The following is a 15,154-nucleotide window of genomic DNA, read 5'->3' on the forward strand; positions in this document are numbered from 1 at the left end:
TCGGTTGTGTATATATACCACAGTTTCTTTATCCATTCATTTATTGAAGGGCATCTGGTTTGCTTCCTGAAGCACAAGAAATAAAATCAAGAATTAATAAATGGGATAGATTCAAATTAAAAAGCTTCTTCTCAGCAGAAGAAACAATCAATGAGGTGAACAGAGAGCCTACATTTTGGGAGCAAATTTTTGCCACACACACGTCAGATAAAGCACTAATCTCTAGGATATATAAAGCTCTCAAAAACCTAACACCAAAAAAACAAACAGCCCAATCAATAAATGGGCTAAGGAGCTGAACAGACACTTCTCAGAAGAAGATATGTATTCAGTCAACAAATATATGAAAAAATGTTCAACATCTCTAGTAATTACAGAAATGCAAATGAAAACTACTCTTAAGATTTTATCTCATGCGAGTCAGAATGGCAGTTATCAAGAATACAGACAACAATATATGTTCGTGAGGAAAAGGCACTCTCATATATTGCTGGTGGGACTGCAAATTGGTGCAACCAATCTGGAAAGTAGTATGAGGATTCCTTGGGCTGGGGATGTGGCTCAAGCAGTAGCGTGCTCGCTTGGCATGCGTGCAGCCTGGGTTCGATCCTCAGCACCACATACCAACAAAGATGTTGTGTCTGCCGAAAACTAAAAAATAAATATTGAAATCCTCTCTCTCTCTCTTAAAAAAAAAAAAGATTCCTTAGAAAACTTGGAATGGAACCACCATTTGACTGAGCTATCCCACACCTCGGTCTATACCAAAAGGACTTAGCCACATCAGTGTTCATAGCTGCTCAATTCACAATATGAGTATATTCTTTTTTAAAAAAAAATATTTTTTAGTTGTAGATGGACACAATACCTTTATTTTGCTTATTTAATTTGTTTATGTGGTGCTGGGGTTTGAACCCAGTGCCTCACACATGCCAGGTAAGCTCTGTACTACTGAGCCACAACCCCAGCCCCATGAGTATATTCTTTTTTTTTTTTTAACCTTACAATTTATTTTTATTTTAGTTTTTTAGTCATACATGAGAGTATATTCTTAAAGAAGCCTTTTTATGAACATATGTTTGTTTCTGTTTTTCTAGGGTAAATGCCTGAGAGTAGAATTGGTACATTGTAGATTTGGTGTATGCTTATTTTTTTTTTTTTTTTTTTACAAGAAAACACTAAATTATTTTCAGGTACAGCAAAGTGTAGGAGTTTGGGAGTTCTAGTTTTTTTTTTTTTTTTTTTTTTTTTTAAAAGATATCTCAGGTATTTTTAATATTACAGAATTTTTTGGGTGGGGGGCTAGTAATTTTTTTTTTTTTTTAGTGTTCTTTTGTCTGATGAATTCAGATTGAAGAATCACAGACAAGATGATCTCTTGAGATCAAATTTTAGTAATTATTATATCTATCTAAAATGGAGGGCATACTATTTGTTATTAAACTTGCATGAGTTTTATACATCTCTTTTTGAACATATTGAAATGTTTAATAACATTTGTACCTTGATTGTTGCATGCATTTTACATTACAGTAGTTTAATGTTGCAAATTTTATATGCACTTGGGATTAGGGTTTATTTACAGTAAAGGAACCAGCTTGGGTAAGTAAGATCAATAGAACAAATTAGCTTTTTTTTTTTTTCCTTCCTAGTTTATATAGGAATTAGTAGATATTGAATTTGTTATCCTATTTTAGTGTAGACTATAAGTTAACCAAATAAAAGCCTTAAACAAAAAAGTTAGTAGACATAAGAATAAGCATTGAAGTGAATAATCTAGAAGCTTTAAGTCATAGCCTTAAAATGGGTGTTTTATAAGGCAATAATATTAATTAAACTTAATATTTAAGGAACCCTACTTTAAAATTATGTCGAAGTGTAAACTTTGCTATTGGGTGCTGTGGCACATGCCTATAATCCCAATGACCCGGAGGCTGAGGCAAGAGAATACTGAATTCAAAGCCAGCCTCAGCAAAAGTGAGATACTGGGACTGGGGATGTGGCTCAAGCGGTAGCACGCTCGCCTGGCATGTGTGTGGCCCAGGTTCGATCCTCAGCACCACATACAAACAAAGATGTTGTGTCTGCCGAAAACTAAAAAATAAATATTAATAAATAAACACCACAGTTTCTTAAAAAAAAAAAAGTGAGATACTAAGCAACTCATTGAGATCCTGTCTCTAAATAAAATACAAAGTAGGGCTGGGGATTTGGTTCAGTGGTTGAGTTCAATACCTGCTACTCCTCCCCCAACCAAAAAAAACCAAAACAACTTAGCTGTTGTATCTCTGATTTCAGATAATGATGTTTAATGAAACAGTAATGTAAGTATAAGTAATTGGAGACTTAAAATAATTATGTTTTACCACTGCAAGATGTTATAATATGATTTTCTCCCTGTCCGTCTCCCTCTCCCTCTGCCTCTCCCTCGCACCAGGGATTAAACCTAAGGGCACTTAACTACTGAGCCATATCCACAGCCCCCCACTGTTTTATGTTTTATTTAGAGACAGGGTCTCACTGAGTTGCTTAGGACCTTGCTAAGTTGATGAGGCTGGCTCTGAACTCCCAATCCTTTTGCCTCAGACCCCTAAGCTGTTAGGATCACAGGCATGCACCACAGTGCCTGGTGCTGATATTTTCTCTTTTACTAGAAGTTATTGATTGCCATTCTAAATAGAGTGACCATAATTTGTTATCCAATCAGATCCTTTTGAGAATGAAAAGAGGCACTATTAATAATTAACATTAGGACTATGTTGGAAAATGAGAACCTTTCTATATGTGTGACACAAATCAAATAGTCCCTCCTTTTATGGTGTATCTTTTTTTAGCAAATTCTAAATTTAAGTGGTTTCCTTTTTCCTTATTTGTCATAGGCATTGTATATACTACAAAAAGTGAGTTCTGATTATGTTATTTTGTAGAATTATTTTAATTTTATAAAATTTCTGCTTTTCAGTATGTTTGTTGCATTTTTCCCTAACTATATAAACCAATTAAATGTAGAAAAATAAATTCTTAAGTTTACTGTCAGAGTGAGTACATTTATTCTTTATTATTTCAGGTATTATAATTATGATTATCTTTTTTCTTTTCCTTTTCAGACAAATTATGAAAACAGAATATATAGCCTGAAAGTAGAATGTGGACCTAAATACCCAGAAGCTCCTCCATCAGTTAGATTTGTAACAAAAATTAATATGAATGGAATAAATAATTCCAGTGGAATGGTAAGTTAAAATAGTTATTTTATATAATATAGTCAGGAGAAAGTTTTAAAGAACTTTTGTTTAGCTGAAAGACTAAAAAAAGGTGCTTGTCTCATATTATTTTTCTTTATAAATCAGTGTATCCTTAAAAACCTTAATGCACCTACCTAGGTAGATGTGATGATAACAGTTAATTGTTAAGATTTTATTGTTTGAATCTGTAGACATAGTTTGATTAAATCCTTATTTGTGAAAAGATGACTATTATTTCCTTTCTTTAGGGATAAGGGTACATTTATTAAGATAAAAAGGAAGAATATTCACAAATGATGTTTTTCTGGGAGGAACAAGTGTGCCTATTGTAACAGTCATGGCTGAGCATGTCATGTTAAGCAAATAAACCAAAAGGACATGCTGTTCCTGACCCCTATAAGTTAATAGAAATAGCTGAATTTGCTATGTGAATAGATTCCTAGGTTCATTCCTGTTAGGGCCTTGAAGTCCAGACCGTCTTGGTGCCATGTTGAGAGCATACTTACATGCAAAATACATCTGTTTTAGGAAATAAGTTGTAGCTTTGATTTAGTTACTTGGTGGTGAATGCTGTAATCCCAGTGACTCGGTCAGGAGGCTGAAACAGGAGGATTGCAAGTTAGAGGCCTGCTTCAGCAATTTATCAGGCCTCAAGCAACTTAATGGACTCTTTCTCAAAATTAAAAAAAACAAACAAAAAGAAAGGGCTGGGGATGGGGATGTAGATCAGTGGTAAAGTGCCTTTGGGTTCAATCCCCAGTATCCCTCCCTCACCAAACAGCTTGACTTCTTGTATATTCCTTTTTACATTACTAACATGTTACTCATGTATCATCCATTTTGTGTCTCCCTCCATGTTTCTTTCTTATCTGCCATCTATTAAAAACCACAGCCTTATCTTGATGCCGTTTGTTGTGTTCCAGCATTGTAGGATTTATTCCAGGTTTTTCTTTTTCATATTCCTCTTCAGTGTGCATATTTCTTTCCATGGCTCACTGGGAGCTCACAAGATATAAGCTTGTCTGCATGTTATAAATCTAACTGATAAAGGAGCAAGTTTTTCATTTCGCCTCAGGACTTTTGCACTTTCTGTTCTTTCTGAGAATTTCATCTTCTGATCTGGTTAATCCCCTATGAATACTTCTCAGTGTAAATGGCACTTCCTCAGAGAAGTCTTTCCTGATTGCCTAATTTGAATTATGTCCCCTCTTTTACTCATTGGAATCACCCTTTTATTCTTTTCTTAAAGTTAATATACATTTATTATTTTTCTTTGTTTTATTTTTGTGATTTTATTTTTTCAGGGGCTTTGTGCCAGGATCAAATATTTTTGATGTTTTGGAAACATTTATAACATATAGATAAGTTTTAGAGAATGATATAACCAACATCGAGAATGATATAACCAACATCTATATATCTTTCACCTAACTTTGTCAAATTTTAATATTTATCTTTTTTTGTAATTGTTTTAAAAAAATTTTAATACAAAAGGACATTCTAAAGTTAATTCTGTGTGTGGTGCTTTCCTCTTTCCCTGTCCTCGTTCTGCGGTGGAAGCCCCATCTTTAATTTGGTGTTTATCATTCTGTACATAATTATCTTGCTTTCACTATGCATTTGTGTATCTGTGTCTGTGATTATATCACTTTTATATGGTATCATGTTAGTGATTTTCAAGATCATCCATGTTGAAGCATGCAAATTATAGCCCTCATTTTTACTGTTTAATATTCATTTTCCACTTTTTGGGCCTTTACATTTTTTTAGTTTACACTGAAAAGATTGCTATAATGAACATTCTTTTTTTTTTTTTTAATACCTTTATTTATTTACTTATTTTTTATATGGTTCTGAGAGTCGAACCCAGGGCCTTGCACGTGCTAGGTGAGCGCTCTACCGCTGATCCATAGCTCCAATGCCCCTACAATGAACATTCATATACAAGTGTTCTTGTACCCTAGGGCTGTGCTGCTTAGGGTGGCATATTTTTTGACTTATTTGTCTGGCTTAACCTGTTGTAGATCTGTACTTTGTAAAACACAGTAAACATTGCTAGGAAAATGGAATTTAAAAAGATATACAAAATGAAAGCTCATATTTTTACTGTTTATTTATTTATTTTTGATGCCCAGGGATTGAAACCAGGGGTGCTTAACCATTGATCCACATCCCCTACCCTTTTTATATTTTATTTTGAGACTATCTTGCTAAGCAGTGTAGGTACTCCTTGAATTGCTGAGGCTGACTTTGAACTTATGATATCTTCCTGCCTCAGCCTCTGATCTGCTGGGATTACAGGCATGCACCACCATACCCGGCTATTATTGTAGCTTTGCAGCAGTTTTTGAAATTAGTACTTTTCTTCCTTCTTGTATTGTTTTGACTATTCTGGGTTTCTTGCATTTCTGTATGAATTTGGGATCACCTTTTTCATTTCTGAGAATTGAAAAAGGCAGTTGAAAAAAATTTTTTTTTTTGAGAGAGAGAGAGAGAATTTTTAATATTTATTTTTTAGTTTTCGGCAGACACAACATCTTTATTTGTATGTGGTGCTGAGGATCGAACCCAGCGCCGCATGCATGCCAGGCGAGCGCGCTACCGCTTGAGCCACATCCCCAGCCCAAGGCAGTTTTATAGGAATTTTATCTGTACATTAATTTGAGGAGTATTGTCATCGTCATACTACTTTATAGTTCTTAATACGTACGTCTCATACTTCTTTTGTTAAATTTATACCTGTGTATTCTTTTGACCCCGTATTAAATGGCATTGTTTGGCTAGTTTTTATTTTATGCATTGTAAGTGATTTTTACTTGTATTCTGCAGCCCTGCTGAGCTTGCTTATTATTCATAGTTTCTTCAGTGGAGTCTTTAGAATTGCCTGTATACAAAATTGTGTCATCTGCAAATAGAGAGTGTTTTATTTCTGTCTTTCCAAGCCGACTGCCTTTTATTTCATTTTTTTACTTAAGTGTCCTGTTCAGTATAGTGTCAAATAGAATTGATAAGTACAGACATCCTTGTTTTTGTTCCTGATCTGAGAAGGAAACAGTTTATCACCATTAAGAATGATGTTAACTGTGATTTTGTAAACTCCCTTTTGAGAATTGAGGCAGTTCACTTCTGTTTGTAGTTTCTTGTGTGTTTATATCATGAAAAATTGTTGGATTTTGTCAAATTATTTTTGCACATACTAAGATAATCATAACATTTGTTTTCTGTTCTAATACATGGTATAATATACTGATTAAAAATATATTTAAACTGTCTTCCACTTGACAGATAATCTTGTATATTGTTCAAGGAAAGCTGTAAGTGAGAACTTATGGCCTCTGGGGTCTTTTGTAAGCCTGTGCACAGCCCTATATTTGCATGTAGTCTTCTATATTTGTAGGCATATGTTGGAGCTTTTTGGTGCCTTTGTGGACATCTCATGTTCCAGCTTTTCTGTGCTTATGTATTTTGGTCATCTTTCCATTGGTTATCTTCCCAGTGGTTACTTATTTTTTAATTTAAAAAAATATTTTAGTTGTAGATGGACATACTACCTTTATTTTATTTATTTATTTTTAAGTGGTACTGAGGATTGAACCCAGTGTCTCACATGTGCTAGGTGAGCACTCTACCACTGAACACCCCAGTCCCCCAGTGATTATTGACAAACACCCAGGGTGGGAGGTGGGGAAAGATAGGAGGGTCCCCAATGAGTGAGTTCTGAAGTCAGATTTTAAAAAGCTTCCTGAATGGGGTTTTTAGGAAATAACACTATCCCCAGATAAATGTCAATACCTGACAATCAGGTCTTTGAAGAAGTTTTAGCCCAATTTAGTCAATCACAGTGGAAGGTTAATGGATTACATTGAAAAGAAAAGTCTGAATGCAGAGATCAGATTAGAAACTCTTATCTGAATTTCAGTTTGAGTTAATTTGTCCAGATTTTGGGTAGTGGCCTTGGAAATAGAAATTTTTTGACCTTATATCATTAAGAAGAAACTTATATATATTTTTATAAATTAGTTATTTAGTATAACATTTTTAGGAAATTCCTGTTAAAGCAGAAATATTTCCCTAAATTTTGTATTCATTCTGAACCTGTAATTTTATAGTATGCTTTCTGAATCTAAAATTTCATTATATAACATTCTTATTAAAGCATGTTTAAAAAATTGGTGCCATAATAATTTAAACTTAGAAGTTAATTGTCCTTTTTCCTTCCCCTTTCAGGTGGATGCACGAAGCATACCAGTGTTAGCAAAATGGCAAAATTCATATAGCATTAAAGTTGTACTTCAAGAGCTAAGACGTCTAATGATGTCCAAAGAAAATATGAAGCTTCCACAGCCACCAGAAGGACAAACGTACAACAATTAATTTTAGTGAATCTCAAACTTGTCTTAAATCAACAACCTTCTACTCATATTAATGTCTTGATTAAATATCACAATGCAAAATTACCCACACATTAAGTAAAAGAATTCCAGCTGGTAAACATGACCCGGACATTTGTAAGGATATATTTAATATATGTACACCCATTATGTTTTCAGGTAACAGGAGGAAAAATGCAGCACAATTTTTCTTTCTTTTGTTAAGGCACTGTCATTTAAACATGAACCTGGAGTACTCGAAATAGAATTCAGGTTTACAAGAGGAAAGCATGGCAAGAAGTGTCAGATGCATTGGAAACTTGCGTGTTTCTGAAAAGTAAAATCTCAAGAAAGACAAACAGAAATGGCATGCTTTGTCCATCTCACTTAGTGAAAGAGCTGCAGTTGAAATTGTTTAAGTAGCAGGTACAATGAATATTGTCACAATTGTGGTAATTTTTGAAGCGGTGTGGGTGCTGACTACTAGTAGTATCAAAAATATGTTCAGGATTGTTTTGATACCTGTATTTATAATAAAAAATGTTGGGGGGGGTCGATGGATTTCTGTTAAAAGCTGTTCCTGTGTGTTACATGTAACATGGTAAATATTTGTTTACAGTCTTTGTTTAATAAACCATGCATTTAAGTTTAAGTGAAGTCAACAAAAAGGAAATAGGTGTATGGATATGTGATTTTGAGATTAAAGTTAGTCTTAAAATGTAAATAAAATGTGGAACGTGTCCTCAGAGACTGTGCCATTTCTATTATATTAATGTATATGTGCAGTACCTTGCCAAGGTGGCAAAAATTGGAATTATTGTAGCTTTTCATTCATATACACCCTTTATTATTTATCCTATTTTGTATACTTGTGAATTGGGATTTTCAGAGTATCTACTTTAAAAATTACATAATTAGTTTAATTTCTATTTCAACAAGGAGGAATCCAGGTATTATATTTTAGATTTGATTTTACCAGAAATAATATAATTAAAAAGATCTTTGAATTTTAGTGATTCGTATAGAATTACAGGTTGCAAACTATTCAAACACATATTTTTTTTTCTTTATAACTTTTTTTCTGTGATACTTTTAGTTAATAGATTGAACTAATTGCAGACATTTCCTCTTTAAGTTAATGCTTTTAATACTAACCAGGATTAATATATCTATCTCTGTACTCTAACAAATATGTAACCCCGAAGGGAGAAACTCATTTTTGTTTGCTTTTACCAAAGCTACATGAAGTTTCAGGTCACTGTTTTCACTTCCAAGCACTGGGTATAGTGTTTTGTTGAACATGTTGTTTTCTTATGAATTCACTGAAGCATATCAAAGGCAGTCAGGTAGGCTCCTTTTGTTTTGGCAAGTTTAATAATTTGTCTCACTCTCTCAGCCCAGAATATATAGGTAAACCAAAACCACAATTGTCAAAATATCAAGTTATATATTCAAACTTTGCTAACATAGTAAATGAAAAATAATCAACTTTGAATTGTTTTAAAAGTATTTGAAATATTTTAGTTACTTTTTTTTTTGGTAATGGGGCTTGAGCCACATCCTGAGCCCTATTTTGAATTTTATTTATACACAGGGTCTCACTGAGTTGCTTTGAACTGAGGCTGGCTTTGAACTCTCCATCCTTCTGCCTCAGCCTCCAGAGCTGCTGGGATTACAGGTGTGAGCCACCACGCCCCAGCATTTTAGTATAACATTTAATATAGGGATAGATACCTCAAATTTACCCTGATGTTTTTTATTAAGCTCATTCAAAGTTAAAGCCTTGAGCTACCTTAATCACTAGTGCATTCAAGTCCGTAATAGTTTATGTAAACTTATTATTTTCAACATGGCTACTCTATTTTAATTATCAAAGATGTCTTAAATACTTTTAAAATGACATGTGAAGAACATACATACAAATTAGAATGTGTAATTTATTAAAATAGACTAAATGAATTGTTACCTTGGAATAGTCTTTAAAGTTTTTTTTAATGGTTAAAGAAGATTAAATTGGATTACATTGACACTTTGTAGAGTTTGATGGTAACTGATGATATGAGTCAGTCTAATAACTTCCACTTCGAAAATATGTCTTGTCATATATAGAAGCTAGTAATTTTGATTGCTGTTGGAAAGCTGAAGAACTCATGTCCTCTTTCCTTACCCCATATCCATCGTTGTGAAAGCTGCCCCCACCTTTAGTATATGTTGTCAGTCAGCCCTATAATGTTTCCCTTCCTTTGTTTTTTGGGATTATGGATCTCTGCAGAAATCTGCATGCCAATTAACTAATTTCCAAAGCAGAATCCATATTGCATGTCTCAATCAAGATGTACATGGCAATCTAAGGCACTGATTGATATGAGTTAACATAGAGCTGCTCTAAATTATAGTAATATTTCTAAGATAGCAGTTTTGAAACAATTTTTCCTTTGTTTTGTAAAGTGTCGAAGGTTGTAGGAGTTATGTGATATCACCTTTCAAATGAACTGTAAAATTGCCTTAGAAATTTGTTTAAAAGGCTAGCAAGTAAGACCCTTGAAGATGATCACATATTAATAAAGATTATAAAAATAAAATTCTTGTCCTGTTAGGTCAGTGTTATGCTTTAATGGTTTTAATTACTTAACTAATTTTCAGAATTGATGATTAAAGTTTTTTTTTTTTCCCTAGCATTTTAAAGTAATGACATTTGTTTAGGGGTTTGTGCGTAGCCTTCCAGGATTTTAGACATAAATATTTGGAAGGATCGTCAATGGCATTTAAGTTTTTGGTTGTGAAAACAAAATTTATAATATTCTTTAAAAGAATTTATAATATTTAGAGCTTGAGTACTTAAAGAGTGAATTATTTGACTCATGGTTTATTACTCTGAATTACTTAATACTAGTAGATTGATTTTAATGTTAATTGCCACTAAATATACATATTAGTAGTAGTAATTACATGTGAAAAATATTTGAAAATTTAGAGAACTGCTGGAAACTATTAATGACTTATTAGGTTTGGTGTGTATAGTTTTAGGTGGTTCTGATAGGTACATCATTGAACTATACAGCACTGAACTATATATTGTCTTTGATCAAAGCCATGTCTGCTATTTCAGTGAACATGTGATTGTGTTCTTGTACATCTTAAAGAATAAAAATACTAATGATAAAGGATATTATCATGCATAATAGGATTTCAAGAGGTATTTAAGGATTTTTCCCCCCTAGATTTTTCCTGTTAATAAGTATACTTTTTGGATATATAGGGAGAGTCATGCCATTGTTTATTGTGGGGAAGGATGTAAAAGAGACTGATTTTGCTTTTTTGGTATCCATATAATTTTCCTGCACCAATTTGGCAAATTTAATGGATTTTGACAAAAAGATTCCAGCTTCTCAAGGTTCTAGAAAGGTGTACATGTTTTGTAACCAGAAACACCAAAATAAGAATGGGCATAGTGTATTATAGATTGATAGGAACATTAGTGGTTAATTTCCACCCAATACTGAGTTTATTAAAAAGAAGGAATATCTTTTATGCTAAATATGCCTTAATAGAAGTTACTAAAGAGTAGATGGCAGTCTTAACATAATTCATACTGAAAATATTGGTTATTTAATAATACTATAGAACGTCAAAAATTAAAATTCACCAAAAGAAATTTCTGAAGAGAAAATTATTGAAAGTATTGGATAATATATAAAATAAGTGACAAGTCAAAACCACCTTTTTGTGAAATAAAGCAGTTTTGAGAATTCCTGGAATGAGTAATGTGATTTTAGAATAACCATCAGATAGGAAGAGGTTGCCATGGTGTTTATATCCTTGGTAGGATGTTCTCATTTTAAAAAATTCCCCAGAGTCTGCTTGTCTAATTTTTTACATGTGATCCAAGACCCAGGTTCTTTTTCCTTCATGTTTGTTTATAAAATAAAAGCAAAACATCTCACTTTCTTAACTTGGAAAGATTCCTTTCTAAAGGAATGCTATGTAAGAGTTGCGCAGTGATCCATTTGCTGTTGAATGTAGACTTACATGAATTCTTTTATCTGGTCTTTGTTCAGCAGTGAGCAGCTATTAGAAATTTGGGGAGCCGAAGGATTGTACAGAAATAAAGTTAATATTCTCCTAATAGTTGACACAAAGAAACCATAACAGAAATCTGGGGTCAGTAAATAAGCAAATTCTTGAATATTGGTAGTGAATAATAATAGTTGATCATAATAAGAATATAAGCCCTAATGTACCTGTATCAATTTCATTGAGATATTCACAGAATTGAAAACTTGGGGGTTAAAAAAGAGGTAGACAATGCATAATTGTATTTATACTAAGTGAAGGACAAATAACAAGGATGTTGCTTGTTCAGTGCAGTAGTTGAGCAATTTAAGAAAAAATTCTTCAACCCTTACAAGGGGGCACTCTTAACAATTGAATCTGTGTTCTTTATTTTTTTTTTGACAATAGATTAGTAATAGATTGCAAAGTAATCTAGAAAATTTATGTTAAAGTGTGAAGTTTTAGCAGGATATATTAAAATATAAAATTTCAACAATGAATATATGTATTTTTAAACTGTAAAACTTCAGAAAGTATTTAAGGCATTCCCCTCCCCTGTATTTTTCTTTTATAAGTATACTTTTTTAGTTGTATGTAAAATTATGGTACTGTTTATTACTGGGAAGGATGTAAAAGACACGGATTTTACTTTTCTGGTAAGCATCAGTAGAATTCATTTACGATTAAGAAATATGATACCAGCCAGGCACTTCATGCATGCCTGTTATCCTAGCTACTGGGAGGCTGAGGCAGGAGGATCAGAAGTTTGAGACCAACCTCAGCAACTTAGTGAGACCCTGTCTGAAAATAAAAAGGACTAGGGTGTGGCTCAGTGGTGAAGCGCCCCTGGGTAAAATCTACAGTATCCCCACCCCTACTCTTCTAAAAAAGAAACATGATACTTGTATATGCTTTAATATCCAAGGATGGAATTTTTATAGTCCTGAAAGTTTATCAGTTTTTATTTGGAAGAAAAATTATTTTCTTCACAGTTTATAATTAATGATGAGAAATGTACTGTTTTTACTCCTTTTCAGATGGCATCAGCCAAATAAGTAGATGGTAAAATGTACAAATTATGTCTACTATCACAAATTATCTATTGTGTTGTCTGAATTTTAAAAGTCTGGGTAATTGTTAACAGTTACACAAATTTGAAGTAGATGATAAGCTGTTTCTTCAGTTACTCTAATGCTTAAATGAAGATGATTGAATATATAAGAAAGGTAAAATATTTCTTGCTTTGGTTTCTTGGTTAATATATGTATCTCTTTAAAAAGAAAAAGAGGATTAGGGCTATAGTTCAGTGGTAGGAATTCTTGCTTAGTTTGTGCTAATTCAATCCCAGCCCTGTTTTAAAAAAAAAAAAAAAGCCAAGAATCCTCGTGGACTCAGGATGGTAAACTATTTAATGCATAGAACTATTAATGCAAATATTGTATGCACTTATGTCTTAGCTCTCTTAGAATTATTAGCAGCACTCAATTACATAGCAATTAAAACAATATTCAAGATGTTACATTTCTACTTGGAATGTAAATATTAGTATCATCTGGGGCTGGGGCTGAGGCTCATCAGTAATGCACTTGCCTGGCATGTGTGACACACTGGGTTTGATTCTCAGCACCACGTATAAATAAATAAAGGTCTATCAACAACTAAAAACACTTCAATAAATATTAGTGTCATCTCTTTTTGTTTTTGTTTTGTTAATAATTTGCCATTCCATACTACTGCACCTCTCAAATTTTCTTTATCCTTTTTTCTTGGCAAACTACTATGAAAATATCCTTGTTATTTGATCATCACTTATATAAATAAAGTTATGCATTGTCTGCCTCTTTTTTAACCCCCAAGTTTTCAATTCTGTGACTATCTCAATGAATTTATACAGGTACATTAAAGTAGGGTGGAAATCACAATCTAGGGCTTATATATTTAATATCCATTATTAATATCACTAATCATTCACCTATTAATAGAATTCTGAAAAATGAATTTCAAAGTTACTATATGTATGTTGCTCAATTTAAATTTTTTTTGAAGATTTATTTTTTATTTTTCGGTGGACACAACATCTTTGTTTTATTTTTATGTGGTGCTGAGAATCGAACCCAGTGCCCCGAGCATACCAGGCGAGTGCTTTACTGCTTGAGCCGCATCCACAGCCCTCAATTTACATTTTTATATGTGTTCAACATGTGGGATGATGAGAAAAAAAGACACTTCTTTCAAAAAACTAAAACTTGAGACTTTTGACTCCACTTTGGGACCACAGTTGATTATGAAGAATTATAATAATACTTTGTTGAGGTTGTGACACTCTGTAGGAATAAAAATAATCATTGTGATGTTAAATAGCTTGATAATATTAATAATACCATTTTAAACTAGGGTGGCAATTTTAATCATTGATTTCTTAAAATTATGTGATTTCCCCAAGCACAGTACTAAGGTGGCACTGTATACATTTATTGGTTTAGAAAACTGCAATTAAATTGTGACCCCCGTACTCCATGCCTGTGACTATTGCCATCATTCTCTTGTAAATCTCTTGTAGTCTCTGTCCTTCCCTTTTTATCAGTGTGCTCACGTTTCTCATGTTTAGTTCTGTCCCTGTTGAGTTAGTTCTTTTATCTCAGCTCTTTCAGTTTTCCTTTCCCTGTCATCCTTAACATCAATACTAACCATGAATTTGAAGGTTCCTCCTGAAAACCTGCTTCACTTGTGCACTACTTCCCTTTCAAAACCTAACTCTAATCCTATTATTATTTTTGCCCATGAACCCTTTGACCTCAGCTATGTGGATTTCTGTCCCCTCCTCCAGCTGGGTATTTTCTTAGCCTCTTTACACTCTAATTTGCAGATCACTGTCATTGTTGTCCTTGGCTTACTTGAGTTGAAGTTTTTTGACTTTACCTGGCATCGGAGAGTTGATGTCCAAGCAGCCAACTATGATGATAAGAGTAATAAAGTTATAAAATCATCTACAAATTTATTTTTTAAATAATTATATCATTTGAGTTAAAACTCCAAAGTATATATTTTATAAATTAAAAATGGGCCCAAATTAGATATTATTTTCTTTCACATTTGAGATTTTTTTTGGTTCTATTTATTACTGCAATAAGATGCACATTATAAAATTCACTGTTTAAAGGTTTTATGTTTTCTTTAAAAATTTTTTTTCAGTTGTAGATAGACACAATACTTTTATTTTATGTATTTATTTTTATGTGGTGCTGAGGATCGAACCCAGGGCTTCACATGTGCGAAGCAAGTGGTCTCCCACTGAGCCATAACCTCAGCCCAGATTTTACATGTTTTCTAATAACCGTATAGTTTTACCTTTTATTTTTATGTATTTGGTATATTTTAAGATAATTATTTCATGTTATGATATAAATGCCAACTTCTTTCTTTAGCATGTGGGTATCCACTTGTCTCAGAACCATTTGTCACAAAGACTTTTTCCCTCATTGGAAA

At 32.9% G+C, this 15,154-nt stretch overlaps 1 protein-coding gene across 1 annotated transcript in view; it reads left to right on the forward strand.

The window, feature by feature from the left end:
- Ube2v2 (ubiquitin conjugating enzyme E2 V2) overlaps window positions 1-8,384 on the forward strand; it is a 34,378-nt gene extending 25,994 nt beyond the window's left edge. The window contains exons 3-4 of the mRNA XM_076835940.1: window positions 3,108-3,233; window positions 7,473-8,384. Coding sequence (XP_076692055.1) covers window positions 3,108-3,233; window positions 7,473-7,619 — 273 coding nt within the window. The 3' untranslated portion in view covers window positions 7,620-8,384. The remainder of the gene's footprint in view (window positions 1-3,107; window positions 3,234-7,472) is intronic.
- The last annotated feature ends 6,770 nt before the right edge of the window (window positions 8,385-15,154 follow it).

This window comes from Callospermophilus lateralis, chromosome 16 (assembly GCF_048772815.1).
Source record: "Callospermophilus lateralis isolate mCalLat2 chromosome 16, mCalLat2.hap1, whole genome shotgun sequence".
Classification (NCBI taxonomy): domain Eukaryota; kingdom Metazoa; phylum Chordata; class Mammalia; order Rodentia; family Sciuridae; genus Callospermophilus; species Callospermophilus lateralis.